Here is a 26,316-nt window from a genome sequence, read left to right as displayed (position 1 = left end):
AGTAATTTTATGAGCTCTATTTATTTGATTATGTCATTATTCTTCTCTACTTGTACTGTGAGCTTAGCCAATTATTTTTCCTCTTAAGGCAATTGAATATTTCTGTAATTCAGAATAAAATTAATGATGCTTCTCCTCATTTCATAGTTGGTTTCTTCCAAATAGTTGAGCAGGAATCATTCAGATGTATCATTCTTATGTATCAGATGTATCATCCATGTATATCAGATGGAAACTTTAGCATGTAGGTAATTTACATTTTCCTTTTAACATTATAGCACTGAAAGAGAACATAGAAAGCTCTATTATGTCTACTTCTCTCATTTATTCAAAAATAAAAATAATATCTTCACACAGTTTAACTGGAATCATCAGCAGAAGGAACTAGAAGATATTTCAAGTCTCTTAAAATTTTACAATTCTCTTCTATGCCAAAATTCTTTTCAATGATGCTAATGGGATTTTAAATGTGATAAGAACTGTCTACTCTTATCTGAGTTTCTTTCAGGATGCAGACAAATATTCTGGCCACAGTTGAGCTAGTTTCTCTTTCAAAAGCTTAGGCTGTTCCAGTTTCAGCGGATACTCAAATAATAACTGAAGAAAGGCTATGAACATGGGCAAGCCAAAACTTAACATTGCAAAGTTTTCAGCATAATTGTCCAGTTTCCCAACTTGTTTTTCTTTGAGAAGTAGGACCACTCTGTGAGCTCACCATTTATTGTATTGCTATAGTTCTATAACAAACTCTTTTTACCAGCACTTTATGCTGACAGTTAAATAGGCTTAAGGTTCAAGGTCACACTCAGTGTGACCACTGAATCATTGTTTCTCTGTGGAATGCCTTAGAAACTGTTTAACAAAAATGCCTGAAAACATTTTATTTGTATCCCCTACTTATAAGACATTGAAGTAGAAAATCATTTTTCCTGAAGCTTACGATATATAATAATATTTAATCATTCATCTTATTTATTGTGTCAAGCAGAAAACTTGAAAGAATATGTATGAGACTGTCAGTTGTTCTCTAAGGGCTGTCACTTCTAATAGGAGTCTGTTTTGTTTTATAGATTCAAATTCTGTGAGTGATTATCTTTGCACAATACCCAATAGCAAGACAAAAGTTTCAAATACTATGAAATAATATGAGGCATACCAAATTTTGTCACTCTCTCATGAATGTGAGAATGTTTTCATAACCTTCATAGCCCAAGGATATAATGTTAGAAGAGTTAACTATGTTAGAAGAGTTAACTGGTCTTTGTTCCATAGTAAATTTAATTTTATATTTCTTTAGGTGTTTATTCAATATTACATTCCATTTTCTTTCTTTCTTTCTTTTTTTTTTTTTTTTTTGTCTTTTTAGGGCTGCACTCATGGCATATAGAGTTTCCCAGGCTAGGGATCAAATCAGAGATACAGCTGCCAGGCTATGCCACAGCCACAACAATGCAGGATCCAAGCCACATTTGTGACCTACACAGCTCACGGCAATGCCGGATACTTAACCCACTGAGTAAGGCCAGGTATCGAACCTACAACCTCATGGTTCCTATGTTGATTCATTTCCATTGCACCACGATGGAAATTCCACATTCCATTTTCCAATGGACTCTTTAAACAAATAAAAAAAGTATAGACAGATGTATATGCTTTGCTTTGTATAGATCCTTTTAGTTACCTTGCCTTTTGACTTATGCCTTCATTCATGCAGTATTATGCTTACTTAAGTTGTACAGTGTTTTTAAAATTTCCAGATACTAACATTATAGGAAAATGTTGATGTATTTTGTATTTCCTTAATAATATTACATTGTATTTTATGAACGTTATATGCAGGGCACATTTTTTATAAATATTTTCTGCCTCTTACTGCAAAATCAGTTTTATGCTCTCTATATAGTAAGAGTGGATTTGCAACACAAATAATTTGTTTATTTGATTTTGTTCACTTAGATAAGACAGCTGTTACCATGTTGAGGTAGCAATTACACAAGCAAGTTACTGCAGAGACTCATGACTAAGATTCTAGCAAAGAGAGTATTTTCTTTGACATATTAAATCAAATTTGGAGAGACACTTTTTTGAATGATATTTTCTTATTCAGAGATTCAAAAAAACAGTGGAAAATTTAGATACTTAAATAATGCATTTGGTTTCAATGAAGCAATATTTTCAGAGCCATAATTTACAATTTACAGCAAGTATCTGAAATAAATTCATATAAATATTCTTGGAAAATGCAGTTTGAGGAGTGTCTAAGTGTAAACATACAGGATTAAAACACATTAGTATTTTTATGTTGGTCAATTTGTGGTTAAATTTCTCAAAATATGAACACTCAAATTATTTGTATTTTAATAGTCAATGTAATGGTCACTTGAAAGAAATACTGTTTTAATAATTGTATTCCCTTGTATTTTTTCCTAATTAAATGAACCTAGTAATCAAGCCAATGGAACTTTAAGAGCATATAAAAATAAGATAATAATGTTTTAATATAACAATTGCAAATAACATTTATTATAATTAAAAGTTTATAATATTTCTGGCAACTGGAACTCTCTAACAAAGTTAGTGTCAAGAATTTTAGCTATTAATGGGTGAATTATTCTGATTTTTATATTAGTCAATTTTGAATATCATACATGAGTTTTTTATGTTAAGTTTATTTACTCAGTTCTCTTCTGCAGCTATAGGTTTAACCTAAAACTTGCCAGTCATTTTTTACTCACAAGGAAAACATAGAAAGTTAGAGCATATTTGCAAAGCAGTTGTGTAACCAACATGGATCCTATGTTCAACCTCTTAGAATTTTACACAATGATAATTGTTCTTATACCCTATGCTATCTTCATATTCAGTCTTAGGGTATTTTTATTTATGACGTATCTTCAAGATTATAAAATTTCTGAAACATTATTAGTTTGTAGACAGTGAGATTTTTTTCTTGAGGTTTAATACCCAGTTTATAAGAACACAGTCAATAATTATCCTAAGTATAAGAATATTCTAACAGTGAAGATATTGAGAAAGTTCCAAGGGCATTTTTTTTTTTGTAAGCTAAATTGTACTATGATTATCTCCAACTGGAAAGGGTTTTGGTATATAGTATCTTAAGAATAAAATCTGACTGATAGACAATTAGTGTACAAATTTTTATACATAAACATAAGTATGTTTCAAACTTCTATACAATTATTGAAACATACTGATTTTTTTTCTAAGTGGGACAAGAAAGGAACTATCACTGTACTTTAAATTTTTTCAGAAATCTAAGAATGTAAAATACAAAACTTTCATTGTATGTGGAGGAGCAAAACTTGTGTTAGTCTTGGATCATTGCAGAATATCTAAAAATAATTCAAGTTTAGACGACAGTTTAGGAGTTCCGTTGTAGTGTGGCACATTAAAGATCTGGCATTGTCACTGAAGCAGGTCCAGTTACTGCTGTGATTCAGGTTCCATCCCTGGCCTGGCAACTTCCACATGCTGTAGGTGTGGCCAAAAAAATAAATAAGTAAAGGACAGCTTAATCATCTTTGTGCCTGAATTTGGGATGAAATAATCCTAAGAAGTGTTGTCAGAGGAGATGAAATACACATACAAGTCATGTGGTGCCCATAAGCAAGAAATAGTTGCAAGTAATAATCTGAAAACACACAAATAAAAAGTACAGTGAATATGAATTCAAATTCCTTCCAAATAAAGAATGTTACCAAATTATTAAGAGTACACTAAAGTTAAGTCATTTTACAGAATGTTTTGTTGATAAACTACAAAATATCATTTAAGTACAGAATAAAGTACAAATTTTCTTTTGTATATCTTCCAGTTTATACCATAAGATACTCTATAATGAATTTTTATGCATACATCTATCAACATTGAGAAATTCATTACTCTCTAAAAATTATTACTTGAAAGTATTTTGAAACTAGTAACTCAGAGTTGACCGTCCTTTCACATTTTATTTTTACAGGGTTCCTATATTTCCTTTTATAATTGTCCATTATATACAAAAAAGTTAAAATAATCCTTATATATCTTTGTGTGCCTGTTTAGAAATACATATTTAGCAATGAAAATAGATGATAAAATCATTACCGTCTATTTTTTTTTAGCTTCAGCTTTATCATCAATGTATCAGTATGTGTCATCTTACTGAATTTTACCAACAGAGTATTTCCCTTAAGCTAACAAGTAAGTTTGTTCCTGGCTTTTCATTGGTCGAGTCATTGCCAGGAAAGAAGAGCAGTCTTTCTTCTTCCTGTTGGGCTCTCCTCTTATCATAGGGTATGAGCACTCTCCCTTCTGGCCTCCTAATTCTATTTCATTAAGGTTTCTGTTTATTAATATTTTATAAATAAAATAATAGTCCTTGAGAAAAGAATAAAATGGGTAGGAAGGCAACTGAAGTTTTAGTATATAAGAAAAGAAGCATAAACAAGACTTTAAACATCTTTCCCTTCTATTTTCCAAAGCATCTGGTAACTCATACATTACACTCCTTATTCAACCTTAGAACAATTCTCTTTCCCACATTTTATATATTTGAGTATCAGGTTTTTTTTTTAATTCTTTATGACACCTCCAATGATAATTTATGTGTTACAATGGCTAAATAAATTTACTTAATTAAGGTCCATGTTAGTGTTAAAATTAATTACTTAATTATATTATGCCATCATATATTAATTTATTCATTCAATAAACACTTGTGTAGTGACTGATGAGGTACAGGTTCTTAACAGTGTAGAAGAAAAGATTAGTGAGTCAATGTTAAATTTTGAACTTATGAATTTTCAAAATTTTTGTGACAGATTTAACTCACTTGAAGTGAAACAGAACTCATGAAAAAAAAAAAGAATCAAGGAAAAAACAGAATCTAAAGAGGGACAGGGAAAGAAGAAATAAGATATTTTAGATATATTCAAAGAAATGTACATAGAAGAATTTCTGGAGATGATAAGCTGCTGTAGTAAACGAGGCATAATAGAGCTTACAACTCTGGTTTCACTGTATGGCTGCTTCAGGTGCTGGATTTTTGGTATAAAAAATTTTAGTTTCACTATTAGAAACTATTACCTTGATTGATATACAGCTTCTAAAATGATTTCATAATTAAAAAGATGTTATAAGCAAATTTGTTTTCATTTTTTTATTTGAAAGGGATTTAAACTATACCTGGAACATCTTAAATTAAATATGTGAATATTTATCATAGGCATTTTAGGACTTGGTTTGTTAAAGATTTTTGTATTTATTTATTTTTTCCTTTTTAAAGCCACACCCATGGCATATGGAAGTTCCCAGGCTAGGGGTCGAATCAGAGCTGCTGCTGCTAGCCTACACCACAGCCACATCAACAAAACATCCAAGGTATGTCTAAGACCTGCACCACAGTTCATGGCAACATAGAATCCCTGACCCACTGAGTGAGGCCAAGGATCAAACTCACGTCCTCATGGATACTAGTCAGATGCATTTCTGCTGAGCCACCACAGGAACTCCCTAAGATTATTTTTTTTAATTTACTTCATTGTACATATTTATGGACAAATGGGATTTTTTTTTTTTATTTATAAACAGCTTCCAGAAAAGGAAAGAAGTTGAAAAAGTGATCTTTAGACGTTCCTTTATTTTCTATAACAAAATAATAAATAGTATGTAATAAAAAATAATAGCTGGATGGAGTTCCCATGTTGGCACAGCAGAAACAAATCCTACTACGAACCATGAAGTTGTGGGTTCGATCCCTGCCCTTGCTCAGTGGGTTAATGATCTGGTATTGCTGTGAGCTGTGGTGTAGGTCACAGACGCAGCTCAGATCTGTCATTGCTCTGGCTCTGGTGACTAGACCCGTAGCCTAGGAGCCTCCACATGCTGTGAGTGTAGCCCTAAAAAGACAAAAGACAAAACAAACAAAACAAAAATAATAGCCAGAGGTCCTACTGTGGCTCAGCAGGTTAAGAATCTGACTAGCATCCATGAGGATGCAGGTTCAATCCCTAGCCTCTCTCAGTGGGTTAAGGATCTGGCATTGCTGTGAGCTGTGGTGGTGGGTCATAGATGTGACTGGGATATGGTGTTGCTGTGGCTGTGGTGTAGGCCCACAACTGTAGCTCTGATTTAACCCATAGCCTCGGAACTTCCATATGCCACAGGAGTGGTCCTAAAAAAAAAAAAAAAAAAAAAAAAAAAAAGACGAAAAATAATATCCATTCTGTTTTGCATGGAAGCCATTCATTTTTCTCATGTTTATTTGTCAATACAATCAATTCTTACAAGATTTTGCATCTCCCAGGATAGAAGTAATACAAGAGGCACTAAGCTTCTAGTTCTAATTTATGCCCATCTCTACAAAAAGCACTATTAACAGTTATTTGTATTACTCACAGATACTGGCCGACCTAGAAAACCATGCGTTATTTAAGAATGATCTGGAATGTCAAAAGCTGATTCTGGAAGCAATGAAATACCACCTATTGCCAGAAAGAAGAACCTTAATGCAAAGTCCAAGAACTAAACCTAGAAAATCTACAGTTGGAACTCTGTATGCAGTTGGAGGAATGGATAACAACAAAGGTATTTAGTTTTTGATCTTTAATGATACACACTCTATCATATGACATTTTTTCATCACTGTAATTTATGTAATACCAACAAACTTCACAGAAACTTAGCTTCATTCATTAATATTTAAGATTAAAGGAGAATTTAAGTCATTTCCTAATTTTCCCTTTTTTCAATCTGTAGTTGCTTCTACTTCTTACTCATCTTTTTTTTTTTTTTTTTTTTTTTTTTTCAGGGCCAAGCTGTGGCATGAATATGGAGGTTCCCAGGCTAGGGGTCTAATCTGAGCTACAGCTGCTGCCTACACCACAGCCACAGCAATGCCAGATCTGAGCTGCATCTGCAACCTACACCACAGCTCACATCAATGCCAGATCATTAACCCACTGAGCGTAGCCAGGGATCAAACCCTCAACCTCATGTTTCCTAGTAGGATTTGTTTCCACTGCTTAGAAAATATAGGCTAAATAATTTATTCCATGTATTGAAAACTGAATTTCAATTCTAAGTAAACAAAATGTTACATGTTAGGCACATGCTTGCTGAGAATAATATTATGAAGAAGAGAGTTTCTGTTTTTGACAAATTTAGAATCTCATACAGAACCCAGACAAATAGTCAGTTATAAATTAGTGCACTGACTGTGGTAATTACCATTTATATGTTTAATTTTGTTTACCATTTTTCCCTTCAAAGGAAGATTTGTTTAAAACCAAATACATACATGTGAAGGTTTTATTCTTATTTTCTGTAGTTAGTGGAAAAATCTTCATGAATGTTTGTCCTCTTCAGCCTTTTTTTATGTATGTCTTAATTTTCTTGAACAAGTACACAAGACAATATAATTGTTTGTGTTTAATAACCAACATAGTCACTCATAGTATGTTTAATATGTATGTAAAAAATATGGCTGGCAACAAAAGAGTGTGATCACATATTCAAGCTCTGTTAAAGGAGCTCTTCTTAAAGAATCAAGATGAAGAAACCAAGCTTGCTTCAACCAGTGTGAAGTGAGATCCCAAAATCACACCTAAAAGGAAACAGTTTATGTACTTAAATAGAGAATAACATACATTCCCATTTTTTATTGCTCAAGAAGATATCTTGTGGTTATTAGACGGTTTTCACTAGTTTAATTTTTCGAAAGCTTTTATTACTCTTTACCAAGCTATTGCTCTCTAGTGATTATCACATTCAATGAGCATTAGAATATTAATGTGTATTTTTAAAAGCATAATGATCAGTTTAAAAAGGTAAATAATTTGCTGCTTTAAGAACTAGGAAAATGGAAACTCCCATCATGGCTCAGTGCATTAAGAGGCCAACTAGTATCCATGATGACGTGAATTCGATCCCTGGCCTCTTAAGTATCAGATGCTGCCATGAGCTATGGGTGTAGGTCACAGACAGGGCTTGGACCCATGATCCCACACTGCTGTGTCTGTGGCACAGGCAGGCGGTTGCAACTCCAATTCAACCCCTAATCTGCGAACTGTCATATGTCGCAGTTGCAGCTCTAAAAAGAAGAAAAAAAAGAACTAGGAAAATGGCATTAATTTCTCTCCCTCCCTCCTTGTCTTCTTCCACTCCTCACTCCTTCTATAATATTATTATTTAAGAAAAGAGCATATCTAAAAAGTTTCCCCCAAAAAAAGATATGGTGCTTTAAAACCTTATTTTATAAAGTGGTGAAGCACAAAATATTTTAGATACAAATATGACTCAAAATAGCCCAAAATTATACTAAAATGCCAAAAAAATGATTTTATACTAAGAAAACAAATCTATGAATTTACGTCTTGTGCTTTTGAGAGTAATAAATATCAAATAACATGTTACCACAGGACAAACATGCTATCTCTTAGAGTAGAAGCAAGAAAACTTTATTGTGAAAGTGGAGTGGGCACACCCCTGTGGGTCTCCAGGGCACAAAAACCTTTCTGTGTCACCCATTTCTTGTTCTTAGGAAACGGGCCTAATTCGGCCACCATGACCTTCTCTGATTTCCTAGGGACAGGTTCTGACAATTGCTGATCAGGAGGGGAGGAACCCTCAAGTAACATTAGTATAGCCTTGGGGCAGGATCCTGGCTCCCTATCAAGGAATAAACATAATAATATAGGCATTTTATCCACCTAAGATAAAAGTTATATTTCTTAGGCTTCTTTTAGAAATGAATACTTTAAAACAGCTTAGAGTCTGTCCTTATCCTTCTCCCTGACTTAATTGCATCCTAAACACAATCACCCTTAAGCTAAAGATTAGGCACCCTGAGCACAATTGCCTGTGGGTTAAAGATTATTAGCACATAATGTTTTGTCAGGAACTTCCCTTGTTTGTTCTAATCTCTGATCAATATGCCCTTTTTGCAAGTATCCTTATTCTAGGCAATAACCCAGAAGACCACCATCCTAGATCTCCTGACTCCAGCTTTAGACTAAAATTCCCCCCAAAGAAAGAAAAATGGACATTTGTCCCAATCCTGATTTTCATCTGAAAACCTGTTTTTCTTCTTTTAACTATAAAACCTTCAGCAATCCTTCCCACAGGGGGGCACATTCATTAAGGAGTTAGCCTGCTGTGATCCTCTTTTCCAGGTAAAGCAATAAAGCTATTTTTTTTTTCTCCTTTACCCAAAACTCTATCTCTGTGTTTAAAATCAGCATGTGCAGGCAGAGGGCTGAATTCTGGCAACAACTATAACATATAACAGGTTAATTTTACCTATGAAAGTAAATATCCTGATGACCAGTGACTTTCAATAAGTAGATTTATCCAAGGCTCAGATTTTATAAATGGATAGTGATTTTATACATGTTTATCAAATGTTAAGGACAAATGAATGGCATTTGCTTTTAAAAAACACTATATTCTACAGAAGAATGCCCATACAAGAACAATTCTATTTGTAAATATTTTAAAAAATAAAGAATAGTAAATACAAAGAAAGAAAGAAAGAAAGAAAGAAAAAAAGAAAGAAAGAAAGAGAAAGAAAGAAAGAAAAAGAAAGAAACATTGAATCAGTTTAGCCCATGACTAGGATTGAACAATAAAAAATAAATTAACATTAGTACAAAAATCACCATGCCAAAAGAGCCAAAAGTAATGACTAATTTAAAGTTTTTAATTTGGCATCTTTAAATAAAATTGTCATAATATTAAAAAAAAAAAGAATAAGGCCTCTATGGAATTAAGCTGTTTGTTAGCATTTTAATTTCTTTAATCTTTTACAGTAAGTTTCTGGGACTGAAGAAATTCTTCAGAAATTAAACTTTCTGAGGGATGCTGAATCTCTTTCATTTTAGAAATGAATAATACTATCAATTTATTTACTCTTACACTTATCTATTAATCCCAGATGATTAAAAAATGTGGTAAAACAGGTTATTTAAAAATTATTATTGATTAAATCAGCACTAAAACAGAAAAAAAAAATCTTTTTGAAGGACCCTTCAGGAATTCTTACCATATCCTCAGCCATCAAGCAATGGGACATTAAATGTATCTTATAAACTTAGATAAAAATCTGACAATACCAAAATTCAGAGGACCTGCTTTTCCTGTTGCAGCAGGAATGTAGAGACGCCCAATGTTTCAAGAGACTGAAAGAACAACTAGGACATTTTCAAGGTAATTCCTAGTATTTGCATAGTGCTTTTACTGCTTAAAATGTGTTTTCCACACCTTATTAACTTGTGTTCTTTCTAAAAAGGCACTAAGATTTTATCTTAAAATTGTGTTCTCTTTTTCTGAAAGGTAATGTAGAAAAGGAAATTAAACTGTAAAAATAGATAAAGAAATCAAAAATATATATATTCAGCAAAAAATTGGAATTTAATTTGCATGGCTAATTTTAAAAATAATACAGCACAATATACTACAATTCAATACAATGATCTACAATACTCACTTTGTGTTTGGAGGAATTATTTACATATTTATATTGTCCCTTTTAAGGCTATATAAACATTTCATTGAATTCCTCTTCAGCTCCATAATTACTGGGATTCAGATGATAATACTTCTTAGAGGATTGATAAACTGTGGGTACAACCCTTGTAGATTTTCTGTAGATATGAAAATTCAGAGCACCATTTTTCTCTTTTCCTCTCCTTTCTTGTTATATTCATACATACATGCAGTCTTCAATGATGCACTTTTTTTGCACATCTATTTTGTGCCAGGCTCTGTGTTAAGAAATTATGTACCATGGAGAACATTATGAATATTACCCCTACTTTATAGAGCTTCCAGGTTAACCTGAGCAAGTGAATAGTAAACAAAATATTTATAAATAAAATGAGCATTACAAGAAGGCACTTGCAAGTGCAAACAGTTTTATGCTTAGAACACAATCTAATCTAGTCTACAAAAATAGAGAAGTACAGAGAAAGTGTATCACATTATTGAAGTGGCAGAGTGGATGGAGTAGTGTATTCCATACTAGAGGTATATTAAATGTGAAAGTTTTCTGTTGAAGTGTGACATCTTCAAAAATGAAGAGAAATCCCTTATGACTGGAATATAGCCAGTGGAGAAATGAAAGCAGCATGGTAGTGGAGGAAGAACATAAGCAGACCTCAGGGAAATGCTTAGCAGGGTAGATTCTATATGAAATCTAAACATCATAGAAAGTAGGTGATGTTCCTAGTGGAGAAAGTAGGCTTTGAAAACAGAGAGATGCCTGTTCAAATCCAAAAGGGTTACTTAAAATCTCTAGTTTAACTTAACCTTTCTCGATATTATATTGCGTTTCTGTAACAATTACAATGATTAAATGAGATGGTGTATGTAAAGAGCCTGAAACTAATACAAGGCATTCCAACATATTTGTTTACTGCTAAAAAATTATCAGAGAACCCTGGCTGAATTTCCTAATAAGGTTACAGAATAAAGCAAGCCATCTGGGATCTTTGGGCAGCGTGAAACTATAGGGGTTCTATGAAATAGCAATAATGTGACACAGGGAAGAAGACAGGAAAACAAGGTATTCATAGAAATGGCATTTGTATGAATAGCATTATGTACAGGTTGAATGCCTTTTATACATTCAACAAGTTGAATGCCTTAAACAACATTCAAGAATTAGGCATCACATGAATCATATGAGAGAAAGGAATCAAGTCATAAATGAAGTTAGCAGTATGTCTTGAAAAATGTGATTTAATTCATTGCCATAACTGGAAAATACTGAAAAATAAATCTTTAACAATGTAGTTATCTGTAGCATATTTAAGGCTAATTAAATCATTAACATATTTATTCATGTTTGTTCTACCTGCTATGAATGAGAAATGAGGGGACATATACTATCAAACACCATTTTACAAAAAAAGCAATACATTTTTTTAAAAAGCAGCTTCTACTAGAACAACTTTTGTTTGTTTTATTTTATTCTATTTTTACTTACTAGGGCTGCCCTCACAGCATATGGAAATTCCTAGGCTAAGGATCTAATTGGAGCTACCGCTGCTGGCCTACACCACAGTCACAACAACACAGGATCTGAACCACATCTTCGACCTACCCCACAGCTTACGGCAACACTGGATCCTTAACCCACTTTGTGAGGCCAGGGATCAAACCTGCATCCTCATGGGTCCTAGTGGGGTTCGTTAACCACTGAGCCACAAAGGGAACTCCTGAGAACAAATGTTTAAATGCTCTCAACTGACATCAAATGCAGATTTAAATCAAGGCAATGGATGCTACCAATAAATTGCTCTTGTTTTGGTAAGAATTGTATTACAAATCACACAAGAATTATCATAAATCCTTTAAAAGTTTGGTTTAAAGTGAAACATTAATTGCTTACTCTCAAGTGCTTTCAATGACTTACACTCATGTGTGATTCATGTAAGCTATGAAATAAAATTTGATGCTCTTGTTTAATGGAATATATTTGTATCAAAAATCTATTGAATTTATTTTCTGATGTTGTAGACAATTCCATAGCAATAGAAATAATTTGGTTTTGTATTCACAGAAATAGTATTTTTTGAAGATACACTTTGTTTCATTCTATTTATGAACACATATTGAAAATATGTAAATATACAAAACCCTAAATAAAAAAAGGAAAACCAACTATTAGCCTATTATTTAGATACAATCATTGTTACTATCATTAACATAGCAGAAAGTAAACAAGAAATTGCATGTATCCAAACAGAGGCTAGTCTAGTAGGGATCCTGAGGAATGAGTGGCATTTAAAAAGGCATATATATTGGTGAAGGGTTTTTAAGTTGGAGGAAAGAGTTCAGGAAAGATTTTCACTGGATCTGGAAATTGGGTGATGATTTAGGGAGCTTTTTTAAAAGTATAAGAGTTGATTGTGCTCTGATATAGGGTGTTGACAATAGAAATGGAAAGAAGAAGACACTGAATAATAGGGCTTGATGACTAATTGAAAATAAGGAGAAAGGAGAGACAGAGCTGAGAAATTATTCTTTGGTTTCAAATGTGGATGATGGGAGGGCGGGTGACACCATTAACAAGAGGAAAAGCAGGTTTGGAAACAAAATTGATTTTGACTACATCAACAATAGCCATGTATTTAGTAAGTTAAGGATTTTATAAAATCCTTTCTAGATATTATTTCTATTGATCCTTTTACAATGGAGGTGCCTGGGGGATATCCATGCAAAGATGTTTGTTCAACGAGAAATTGGAATTGAGTCAGAAAGACTGGTCCTTTTTTGTTTGTCGTTCTTGACAAGTCTCATTCACATTAGTTTGCTTCTTTTAAGTGTTTGCTAAGATTGCTTTGAAGTTATAGTTAATTTCATTATTCTGTAGAGCTTTTGGGGTCCTAATTGAAGATGATTTTGTCAACCTAAATACAGAGGTAGACTGAGGCAAGCTATAATTACCAGAAACTGAGTTTATTCCTGACATAGTTAAGATATTGCAATTTGGGAAGTGCAGTCTCTAGCAAGCTACAGCCCAGCCCATTGAAGGTTTGGGATGGCCTTTATTTATAAACAGGGAGTGCAAAGAGGGTGGATTCCAAGCAGAATCCAAGAAGTTAGTTTCATTGCCTTGAGGATAGGGAAAGATTCTTGGCAGATGGCTATTAATGTTTGGCCTTTAAATAAAACATCTCTGGGAAATCAGTCTCTTGGTTCTTAAATATCATCTTAATGAGGGCACATGCATGAGATTCTCTATTTCATATTTTCTGGTTCCATTTTATATTTAAATCCTTCATACCTTTCTCCATCAAGTATGAGTCAATTTTAACCAAGAACCAGGGCTACCAGTGACAAAGAGCATTAGTAATCCTCTTCAATACTCCAAGCTGAATGCAAGTCTCTGGATCACTCCCCCACCTGATGTTTGGCACAAGGCAGGCGTCCAGATTCTATTGTAGGTATAGACAGCTACTGCAAGGAAATGCTGTCTTTTGTACTCAGTTGGTGCTTTTGACCCCAGGTTTCACCTCACTGTTCTTCAGCTATTTGTCTGAAGTTTTTTTCCTGGAAAGTTTGTGTTGTGTTTAAGTGCAGCAGTGCAAAAACAAAAAACAAAAACTAGTGCTATTGTTGCAGTTTGCCCAGATTTACCATCATTTCAATTAGAGGGCACATTAGCATGTCTTCTATTTTTTAAAAAACATAAGCTCCCTTTTTATTTTGCATTTTGAGTTTTTCTCCACAGATTATTTTGTTTTATGCTCTATACTCTTTGGAGAGTGTTTTGTTTAGAATTAAACTATTAACAATCTTGACAATTCCCACTTTTTACATATTTATAAAGTAGGTCATTAATGTTTCCATGGCTAGATGATTTTTGAGTATTCACAAATTTGGTAATACTATATTCATATGTGACTTCTTCCACACCTCTAATGAAGATAATAATTCTACCTCAAAATATTAAAGTATATCATGTAGTAAATTAGAACAGTTCTGGAGTTTCCATCATGGCTCAGTGGTTAACGAATCCAACTAGGAAGCATGAGGTTGCCGGTTCGATCCCTGGCCTTGCTCAGTGGGTTAAGGATCTGGCATTGCTGTGAGCTGTGGCATAGGTTGCAGACATGGCTCAGATCCCACGTTGCTGTGGCTGTGGTGTAGGCTGGCGGCTACAGCTCTGATTGGACCCCTAGCCTGGGAACCTCCCTATGCCACGGGAGAGGCCCAAGAAATTGCAAAAAGACCAAAAAAAAAAAAATTAGAACAGTTCTGATTATGATGTAGATGATGACTCACTAACAACTTGATCAAATCCTTACGTATTATTCCCATAGCAAATGCAATTCAAATCCATGCCTGATCTTAAATAGAAATCAATACATATCTTGGATCTGAAGCATTGTTAGCAAATATTCTGAACTACAAATATAAACTTATTAGTATATTTTTGTTATAATAGAATAGATTAAATTCCCTTTCCTAAATCATAAGCAACTTAAAGACAGGAACTTTGCATTTCTGACATCAGAAACAATAGGCTTTCGGTGACTGCCTGCCATATTTAAATTACAACCTATTGAACTAATATTAATAGATATCCAAAGTGAACAAGACACATGTATATGTGTGTTTACATATATATTGTATAATATGTATCAATATAAACTTTTTAGAACTATGAAACTCCCCTTTACTTCAAATTTTTCAAAGTTTTGAAAGGCAAACTGTAAACAAAGATCGCCATTACTTGAAAAATTTTACAGGACACTTCAAGAAGAAAAGTTAATGTAAATCTTTGATATTGGTCCTCAATAAGTGATCATTTTGGAGGGCAAAATTATATAACTGGTGATATATATGTATATATAAGGAAGTATAACTGATGTAGAGTATTATGTTAATTTCATGTGTTACAAGATAGTTATTTTCACATTTAAACACATTATAAAATCATGGTTACAGTAAGTCTACTAACCATCTATAACTACACAAAATTATTATGGTACTATTGACTAAATTTTTTATATAATATATTATATTCTTGTGACATGTATTTTATAACTAGAAGTTTGTTCTTTTTAATCTTTTTCACTTATTTTGTCCAACCTTCCACATCCATCTTCTCTAGCAACTAGCCCTTGGTTCACTGTATCCATAAGTCTGTTTTTGTTTTGTTTGTTTGTTTAGATTTCATATATACCATAAAGTAAAATATACCATATTTCATACATACCATATATACCATAAAGTAAAATATACCATATACACCAAAAAGTAAAATATACCATATTTGTCTTTGTCTGACTTTTTTTTTTTTTTTTTTTTGGTCTTTTTACCATTTCTTGGGCCGCTCCTATGGCATATGGAGGTTCCCAGGCTAGGGGTTGAATCGGAGCTGTAGCCACTGGCCTACTCCAGAGCCACAGAAACACGGGATCCAAGCCACGTCTGCAGCCTACACCACAGCTCATGGCAACGCCAGATCCTTAACCCACTGAGCAAGGCCAGGGATCGAACCTGCATCCTCATGGATAATAGTTCATTAACTGCTGAACCATGATGCAAACTCCTTTGAATATCATTTATTTATTTTTTTCTTATGTAATTTATTTTTTTTGTCTTTTTGTCTTTTCTAGGGCTGCACCCACAGCATAGTAAGGTTCCCAAGCTAGGGGTCTAATCAGAGCTGCAGCTGCTGGGCTACACCACAGCCACAGCAACATGGGATCTGAGCCACGTCTGCAACCTACACTACAGCTCACAGCAATACCAGATCCTTAATCGAGTGAGCAAGGCCAGAAATCAAACCCACAACCTCATGGTTCCTAGTCAGAATCATTAACCACTCAGCCATGATGAGAACTCCTCTTATATGATTTCTATAGCAGGATGTTCAACAATATATTGAATATAAGTGGCAAGACTGGGCATCCTTGTCTTGTTCCTGATCTTGGAGGAAATGCTTTTAGCTTTTCCCCATTAATATGATGTTTCTGTGGGATGGTCATATATAACCTTTATTAAGTTGAAGTATGTTCCCCCTACATCTACTTTGTTGAGAGCTTTTATATCTTAAATAAATGTGGAATCTTGTCAAAATCTTTTCTGTATCTATTGACATAATTATATGATGTCGTCTTGGTATAAGTTCACCTCTGGAACTCTCTGTATTTTCTAGACTTGAATGTCTGTTCCCTTCACCAGTTTAGGGGTGTTTTCAGCCATTATTTCTTCTAATGTTTTTCTTTCTCTTTTTCTCTCTCTTCTCCTTCTAGGAAGCCTATAATGCTAATGTTAGTATGTTTGATGTTGTCCCAGAAGTCCCTTAAACTATCTTTATCTTTTGATTTCTTTTTTCTTTTTACTATTCTGATTGGGTCTTTTCCACTAGCCTGTCTTCCAGATCACTGATCCATTCTTTTGCAACATCTAATCTGCTGTTGATTACCTCCTCTGTATTTCGTGTGTCAGTTGTATTCTTCAGCTATGATTTGTTCTTTTTTTATATTTTTAGCACTTTGTTGAAGATCTCACTGTGTTTTTTCATTTTCTTCTGATCTCAGTGAGCATTTTTATGACCATGACGTTGAACTCCTTTTCTAGAAGATTGCTTATCTCCATTCTATTTAGCTTTTTTATTTTCCCCCAGAGGATTGCTCTTGTTCTTTCATTTAGAACATATATCTTTGTCTCATTTTGCCTAATTCTTTGTGTTTGGTCCTATATACTACTACATCAGCTATATCTCTTAGTCTTGAAAGCGTGGCTTTGAGTAGATGGTATCCTTTGGGACCCAATAGCATATCCCACATGGTTAGCAAGAGAGGTACTCCAAGATTATCCCTGGTGTGGGCTGCATGTGCCCTCCTGTTAGACTCAGATGTGATCACTGCAGGTACGGCTAGTGTGAGGGGGCTGGCCCTGATCTGTAATGCATCTGGCTGAAAGACCCAGCCACAACTGGTACATGTTATCTCTTATGAGTGACTAGCCCCTGGTGTGAGAGCCCCTGTGGAGGAATATGTGCTGATCTAGGACATCTGCCTGATCTGACATTGTAGAGAGCCACTTTGGATGGGCTCTACTGCCAGTGAAATGTGCCTGCCAGGACCAGTGGTACAAAGAGCTGTTTGGATGGTCTCTGCTGCTGACTGATGGTGAATGTTGGGTCTGGTAGGTGACCATTTTGGAAGGGCACTGGTTTGTTCAGGTCCACAGGTGAACCTGGACTGTGTTGCATTATGATAGTAGTTAGATGAGAAGAGTAAGAAATGTAACCCACCAGTGCTGGGCCAGCTAAGTAGAGGATGAGGAAAAAAAAAAAAAAAAAAAAAAAGATTGGGCCATCTCCAGCTCCTCTATACCCAGAGAAATTTACAACAGACCCAAGCCCCTCAGGGACATACCTAAGATATATCAATGAAACTCCTCAGTATGACTCAGGTGCTTTCAAACTGGTGCCTCTGAGTTGAGCTTCATAGCAAGTCAGTTTTTTGTGAGATTTTAAGAGAAAATTCTTGGTTTCTTACAACCCTGCCACTCTCCAAGACATAAGCCCCACTTTTTTTCTCTAATTTTTTATTTTAAAGATTTTTATTTTTTTTCCATTATAACTGGTTTACAGTATTCTGTCAATTTTCTACTGTACAGCAAGGTGACCCAGTCACACATACATGCATACATTCTTTTTTTTTTTTCACATTATCTTTCTCCATCATAAGTGACTAGATATAGTTTCCAGTGCTATACAGCAGGATCTCATTGCTAATCCATTCCAAAGGCAATAGTTTGCATCTATTAACCCCAAATTCCCAGTCCATCCCACTCCCCTGCCCCCGGCAACCACAAGTCTGTTCTCCAAGTCCATGAGTTTCTTCTCTGTGGAAAGATTTGTGCCATATATTACATTCCAAATATAAATGATATCATCTGGCATTTTTCCTTCTCTTTTTGAGTTACTTAACTTAGTATTAGGGTCACTTTTTCCACCCATGTTGCTGCAAATGACATTATTTTGTTCTCTTTTATGGATGAGTGGGCTTCCATTGTGTATAGATACCACATCTTCTTAATCCATTCATCTGTCGTTGGACATTTAGGTTGTTTCCAAGTCTTGGTTATTGTGAATAGCACTGCAGTGAACATACAGGTGCATGCATCTTTTTCAAAGAAAGTTTTGTCTGGATATATGCCCAAGAGTGGGATTGCTGGGTCATATGGTAGTTCTATATTTAGTTTTCTGGGGTACCTCCGTTCTGTTTCCCATAGTGGTTGTACCAAGCTACATTCCCACCAACAGTGTAGGCAGGAGGGTTCCCTTTTCTCCACACCCCCTTCAGCATTTGTTATACGTGGACTTATTAATGATGGCCATTTTGACTGATGTGAGGTGGTACCTCGTAGTAGTTTTGATTTGCATTTCTTTAATAATCAGGGATGTTGAGCATTTGTTCATGTGCTTGTTGACCATCTGTATATCTTCTTTGGAGAAATGTCTATTCAGGTCTTTTTCACATTTTTCAATTGAGTTGTTGGCCTTTTTACTGTTGAGTTGTATATGTTGTTTGTATAATTCAGGAGATTAAGCCCTTGTCAGTTGCCTCATTTGAAAGTATTTTCTCCTATTCTGTAAGTTGTCTTTTTGTTTTTTTTTTTATGATTTCCTTTGCTGTGCAAAACCTTGTCAGTTTGATTAGGTTCCATTGGTTTATTTTTGCTCTTATTTCTATTGCTTGGGAGACTAACCTGAGAAAACACTTGTAAGGTTGATGTCAGAGAATGTTTTGCCTATGTTCTCTTCCAGGAGTTTGATGATGTCTTGTCTTACATTTAAGTCTTTAAGCCATTTTGAGTTTATTTGTGTGCATGGTTTGAGATTGTGTTCCAGTTTCATTGACGTACATGCAGCTGTCCAGGTTTCCCAGCAATGCTTGCTGAAAAGACTGTCTTTTTCCCCTTTTATATTTTTGCCTCCTTTGTCAAAGATTAATTGACCATAGGTGTCTGGGTTTATTTCTGGGTTATCTATTATCTTCCATTGGTCTGTATATCCACTTGTTTTCAAAGCCAAATATTGTGGGAGTTTGACTTCCCTGTGCAGGTCTCCAGTACTAAGGAGAGTAACATGATATTCAGAACCTTTGCTACTCAGGGATGACCACCACAGCTGTAATATCCTTCCTGTACCTGGTTCCTGTGTTGGACGTAGGGTGGGGATCCTGACCAGATTGCATGTGGTCTTTCCACTCATCTCACTGTGGCTTTATCTTTTTATCTTTAGTTGTGGAAAACCTTTTCTACTAGTCTTCAGGTCATTCTTGGAGACAGTTGTGTATATGTAGTTGTAATTTTGGTAAGTCTGTGGTAGGAAAGGAGTCCGAATTCTTCCTATTCCTCCATCTTTTGGCCTATGTTTAAACTTCATAAGCACATGTTTCATATTCTTTTACCTAAACTTCTGTCAATCAACATATTTTGATGATCCATCCATGGTGTCATATACGTCAATAGCTCATTCTTTAAAAACTGCTTAATAGTAATCTGTTTATCCAGTTTCCTGTTGATGAACACTTGGAATATTTTCAGCTTTAGCTATTACAAGAAAAACTGCCAAACTGCTGTAAGCAGTCATGTACAAGTATTTTTTGAGACCTCTTCATTTCATGTATGAGAGGCATAAACCTGTGTTATGAGATACATGACTTGCAAACAGAAAATGCATGGAAAACATCACAAAAATACCTCTTTGTGTCTTAAAAATCATACAAATATATGAGTAAATAAATCACCAAAATGTACTGTTTTTACCATAGCTAATAATTACTAAACCTTTTTTGCCTTTTCATGCTTTTTGTTCTCCTAAGAATACCACTCACATGTTAGATAACAACCTGGGTTTTGGAGATTTTTTTTTGTCCACATGAAATATTCTTTGATATAACAGAATTATTGGATTTATTTTTATTTAATGTCAAAGCTTTTGAAGAACTTTATGTTAGTTCTGTTTCACACTGAGGTAATTTTGATGCCTGACTTTAAAAAATTCCTTTTAAGATCCTGCAGCACCGATGTGGTTCAGAAATACTAATGTAGACTTGTAGATAATGATCTATACACATAATGATACACTTTTCAAGTGATGATTTGATACCAAGATAAAAATTCATGAATAAATACCAAAGGGAATAAGCACATTTAGTTTACTCTATTGCACTTGAGTCATATTAACTATACATATTACTCAAGGAATGCAGCCATACTTGTTGAGAGAGAGAGAGATAATTTCAGTGATGAAGTTGATGTCAACCTCAATTTCTCTGGAGTAAGCAAGAGATGGAAGAAGTGAAAATACCAGTGCCTCAGGAAGTTCCAGTGTCTATATTGGGTGGGGAGTGTAGTTATACATTTAATTACTTACTTTTTATTTTGTATAAGATCCAACTTTACAGAAGTATTAGTATAAAATAAAGTATTTTATCTTGTATCAACACTGAAATACACACCAAAAATATTTTCATACTAAATTAAACTTTTGAAAATACTGCGATGTATACATGTGTGAATTTATCTAAGTTCATACCATTGTGCATTTAGTAGAAATGTAAGGGATTTGCTTTGGTTGAAGGAAAATCAGGACTGTGAGAGGCACTGTTCTTTTCTTGACACAAAGCAGCCGCTCAGTGCTATCCTGTATACAGCATGACAGCTGGAAAGCAGAGGCCCCTCTGACTTAGACTATGGCATTTATAAGAGAATATTTACTTTCAAAAAAGAATAAGCAGAGAGATAAAAGCTGAGAATCAAAATGATATATTTTGGAAGTAAAGGAGAGAAAATAAGCGTACATTTGCATTATTACCTTGTTCTGCTTATCTGTGAACACTAAATGTAGCCTAGTTAAAGATATATCAAGTATGCTGATGACACATTAACACCACTTAGCAGTGACTATTTCTTTAGAATGTGATTGATTGAGTGGGCAAGAGAAAGAACTAAAACTATCAGGATTGTATTGCCTCGTTGTTGATGGGTCCTTGCAGACACTGGTCTGTGTGCAGTTCTCATTAACCTGCAGGTGTCTAATCACACAGCCTTACATCTTTCATGTGAACTCAAAGCAAATTTTCTTAATATAGCTAATAATAATAGGAATCTTGGTGAAAAAAATTAGAGAAAGCATTAATTCTTAACTATGAAATAAAAACTTAATTTCCTTGAGATTTTTTTATTGAATCATTTTTATTATGGAGCATATATTATGGTATTTGAATATTTAATGGGTACCTTGGATTTTCATATATGTAAAATTTAAAAATTTTCTAACTCTGTGGGGAACTGATATTTTTCTCTTTCTATTCAAAGAACTTGGCCAGATCATTTTATCCTGAATTTTTCTCATCACACTTTCCATCATTATCAGTATTGTTGAAAGGCAAAAATGGAAATTGAAATAGATAGGTGAAATTAACCACCTTGGCCTGATTTTTAGTTCCTTGGCTTGAACTGGACAAATGATACTATCAAGAACTTTTAAAGAATAGCTTTTCATACTGCAATTCTATAACTGGATAATTTATAAAGCATTTAACTCAATAGTAATCATCATATAAATCTAAGAAAATGATTCACTTACAATTCTGTGTCAGAGAAACCTAAAAATTTGCAACTTGGGGAGGGATGACTTTAAAATACTAAATGGCTTTTTCTAAAGAAAAGCAACATAATAAGGATTATTCTTTCATCTTTGCCCTTTTGAGGACTGCCCTACTTGATATCTGCCTCAGTAACTTCATTCAGTCGCTCAGGTTCCATTTCAGCACGTTTTCTTTGACCTTGAAGTATATCATGGGAGATTACCCGTTCAAAGTCATCAGTTTGCACCAAGCTATAGAAACAACTCAAAACCAGGAATATCATCGCGTCAGCCTAAAATCAGTTTGTTTTGAAGAAAAAAAAAAAATTATCTTCTGGACTAGATATTGACCTACTGGGCTGTTAAGAAATATTTTATGGGATAACCACGCTTTTCCAAGGGTCTCAGGGGAAGAACGAAATAAAGTTAAGCTATCTTTTCCCATAACAATCTTTAGAATCAGGAAAGATGCTCATGCGTTAAATTAAATTCTGGTTGTGCACATAGTTCCCAATGAGTCTTGACACCAAGCTTAGTGACAATCTTGACTGTAACCATTTCTGGTGTCTCTTCTGAGGATGGATCAGGGTTAAGATTATAAGTTAAATTCTTCAAAATTTAGTCCAATAATAACTTAATTTTGCCATTTTGTACTCAGACTATGTGGGTCACTTAATTGCACATTGTGTAGGTCTTTCAGTGAATGTGGATTAAATAATAAATTGGTGTGTTATGATAAAATACTATCACAATTATGAAGTCTTGAGTATTGAGTACATTCTTTTTGATCAGTCTCCCTGTGAATGTATAGTACATGATAATGAATATATCATTTTTTAATAAATTAATACCTCCTTTTGCAGGCCCACAGCATAATGTCTATGTGTATTTGTGCACGCCATTTTCCCTTTCAATCACCCTTGCTGACATTTTCAACAAAGAATAGAAGAATTATATAGCATATATTTTTTTTTCATTTTGGCTACACCCATGGCTTGTGAAAGTTCCAGGGCCAGGGATCAAACACACCCCACAGCAGCAGCCAGTGCCACTGTAGTGGCCAGAACCCACTGTAGTGACAATGAGGAAAACTTAACCTGCAGCACCATTAGGGGAACTCCTCTAATAAATATTATCTAGAAAATGCTTCTTAAATTTTTTTATACATTGAAAAAATATCCTTAAAACAAGTCTTTAAAAAAACTTAAAGTAATTTTAATAATAATATAAATAGCAAGGGCTTGGTTTATATTAGGCAAATGTTAGTTATAAAAATAAATATTTAATTGGAAAATGTCAAATATATGGGTTTACATGCAACGAACGCATTAAGAAAATGAATAAATAAAGTGTACTTGTAATAGTGTTTTAATATCTGTGGGATTTTTTTGCTATAAAGTTGTTTTAATACATGAGTTCTTTGCTGTAAAAGAAAATGTAGCTCAGTAATAATGATAGAAAAAATAACCACAAGCTTTGACTTACCTTTTTAAAAATCTTTTTCCTATGAGATCACTAGCATTACCAAAAGCCGTTTTTTAAAAAATAAATTAGTATTTTAGTTCTAGAACTAGAATACATTTATGTCAAACTATTTAAAATAGGAAGTTACAAATCAAATAGTCAACTCCTCCATTTCCTAAATGCTCTATATATTTTATTTCACACACACACACACACACACACACACACACACAAACACTACATACTTCCCACAATAGTCACATCAGTTTAAGGTCAACTAAGTGTTTCGATATCAATATCAAAACTACACATTTTCTAAATTTGTTGGAAATTTAATGGGGTTATTTAATTTTAGGAACACTTAAGTAATCTTTCAACATTAACATGATATTCTTATTGCTTTTCTATTAATTGCGTGTTAATGCATTAGCATATTTCTATTTTAATGTTTCTAATCAAAGAAATTCACTCCGTGTTATATTTATAAGAAGTTTTTGTTGCTAATATTATCAGTCTTTACGTTTTTTAAATTTGTTTTTTTTTGACGTATCTATATTTTAGACTTGGATGGTTAGTGATACATTAATATATAGTCAATAAATTCTGTGTTGTAGATTTTCCTTATTTGACTTTATTTAGGTCCACCTAGAAGTGAAAATTAATCAACTACAATTTAATATTCTAGGATGTATAAATTTTTAATAGAGTGTGACCAAAGGCAGTTTACTTAAAATACCTTTTTTTCTATTAATTAATTTTTATTTTATTTTATTTTAAAAGACCTAAATTCTTGCTTTCCCCTCAGACCACCACTCCTCCCATAACCACAGCAACATCAACAACATACAGCATACATACAGTGAGCTCTGTATGGCCTGTAATAAATTGTCAAAGACATGAACTTTATTTCTTTCTCCTCTAATTCTCAAAGTGTTTTTAAAATATTGTATTGAGATATAATTTGCATACATAAATTTGTTTCATTTTATGTGTACATTCAAGGATTTCAAGTAAATTTATTGTGTTGGAACCATCATTACAATCCAATATTAGATCCAAAGGCATCTCTCTCTTGCCCATTTGTGCTTAGTCTTCATTACTCCCCTAGCCCCTGGAAACCACTAGTTGGCCTCCTGTCTCTATGGATTTGCCTATTCTGGACATTCCATATAAATGGATTCACTGTTTTCTTTTACTTAGTGTGAGTTTTTCATGTTTCATCCATGTTGCAGTATGAATCAGTATTTCATTCCTTTTGATGAACAAATAATGGTATATAAATATGCATATACCACGTTTGTTTGTGGATATTGGTTTATTTCCATCTTTGGCTACTCAGTAGCCATTAACTTCACACATTCTCAATGATTTTCTTTTAGAAAGATGACTGTATCAATTTCCTACAAAGGTTTTGACCAAGGTTTTGGAAATTAAGGAAAGTAGTTTTTTACTTATTTACTTCCTTATATACACTTTCTGCTAGAATTTGTCAAGAGATAGTCATAAGAGAGAGGTTTTTGCATACAACTCAATTTTTAGTTTGGCATTCGTGAAATCCCAGTGCTGTCAAGCTTTGAGAATTCAGATGACCTTGAAATTGTTTAATGATTTAGTTCACCTTGGAATTTCAATTTGTACATATTTGAATAAAGCATTGCATATAAAACATAATGAATCCATTTAAACATAAAATCAGCACATTTATTTAAATAATATACCTTATGCTACTAAGTAGTGTGGAATGACTTTTATGAATATTACAGTTTATTTTTATTCTAAAGATAATAATAGCCTTGTAATACTTCATACTTAGTCCTATGAAAATTAATTCTTAATTTAATAATATCAAAAACAGATTTAATTCATCTAAATTAGTATTTATATTACTACGTTGTTACTTTTGAATAAAAATTGAGCAAAAAATATGATTTTTTACTTCAATTAGCAAAATTTTTCCTGCTAAGTTGTTTATATTTGTTTAGTTCATTGCTGGTTAGGTTTGAAATAGTAAATGAGTCTCAGGAGGAATATTTTCTCTAATTTGCAACCTTGTAATACAAGTAAAATGATCTTTAATGCATAAGTGAAAGTACACAAGAATGTTGACTTATAAATGTGGTTATATTTAATTATTAAAGATGAAACATTGACAAATCTGTCTAAACTCTTAGATCAAACACTGAAGTAAAATCAGTGTTTGCTGGCTTATATTTTTATTGTATAAACCTAGTTCAGGTAGATGTTTGCAATATGAAGTGTTAACTGAGTCCATGAAAACATACCTCATCATCAATTTAGCTTATTCTTTCAATTTCTATTTTCTTTGTCTGATTTATTATAGAAATTTATATATAAAAAGATTTTAAGAAATGGCAAAAAGACCAAAAAAAAAAGATTTTAGGGAAGATAAGCTATTTTATTTAGACCTATCCTCTTAATTGATAAGGATAGAAGATCATTTTATGTCTCTAAATTCTATTAAGTTATTCCCTGGATGCATTTTTTAAAAATAAGGTTTAAAAATCACAGTTAGCATTTATTTACATATTTTAAAACTGATTTTTAAAACCACCTGTTATTTAAAGGCATAAGAAATTTAAAGAGAAACATGGTAAATAATTTATTAAATTCACTTCACTTTCAGAAATTATACAGGTAACATACATAGCTTGGTTATTTAAAAGGGCTGTAATAAATTTCTTTTCAGGCTAAGAATTATGTTACAC

General features: G+C 33.5%; 1 protein-coding gene across 3 annotated transcripts in view; it reads left to right on the top strand.

The window, feature by feature from the left end:
- KLHL1 (kelch like family member 1) overlaps positions 1–26,316 on the top strand; it is a 387,090-nt gene that overhangs the window by 284,019 nt on the left and 76,755 nt on the right. For all 3 annotated transcript variants that reach the window (XM_021065654.1, XM_003131017.4, XM_021065655.1), the window contains one exon: positions 6,402–6,588. In XM_021065654.1, the coding sequence (XP_020921313.1) occupies positions 6,402–6,588 (187 nt within the window). The remainder of the gene's footprint in view (positions 1–6,401; positions 6,589–26,316) is intronic.

This window comes from Sus scrofa, chromosome 11 (genome assembly GCF_000003025.6).
Source record: "Sus scrofa isolate TJ Tabasco breed Duroc chromosome 11, Sscrofa11.1, whole genome shotgun sequence".
NCBI classification, from domain to species: Eukaryota; Metazoa; Chordata; class Mammalia; order Artiodactyla; family Suidae; genus Sus; species Sus scrofa.
Note: the sequence above shows the minus strand (reverse complement) of the source record. Positions and strands in the feature narration are given on the sequence as shown.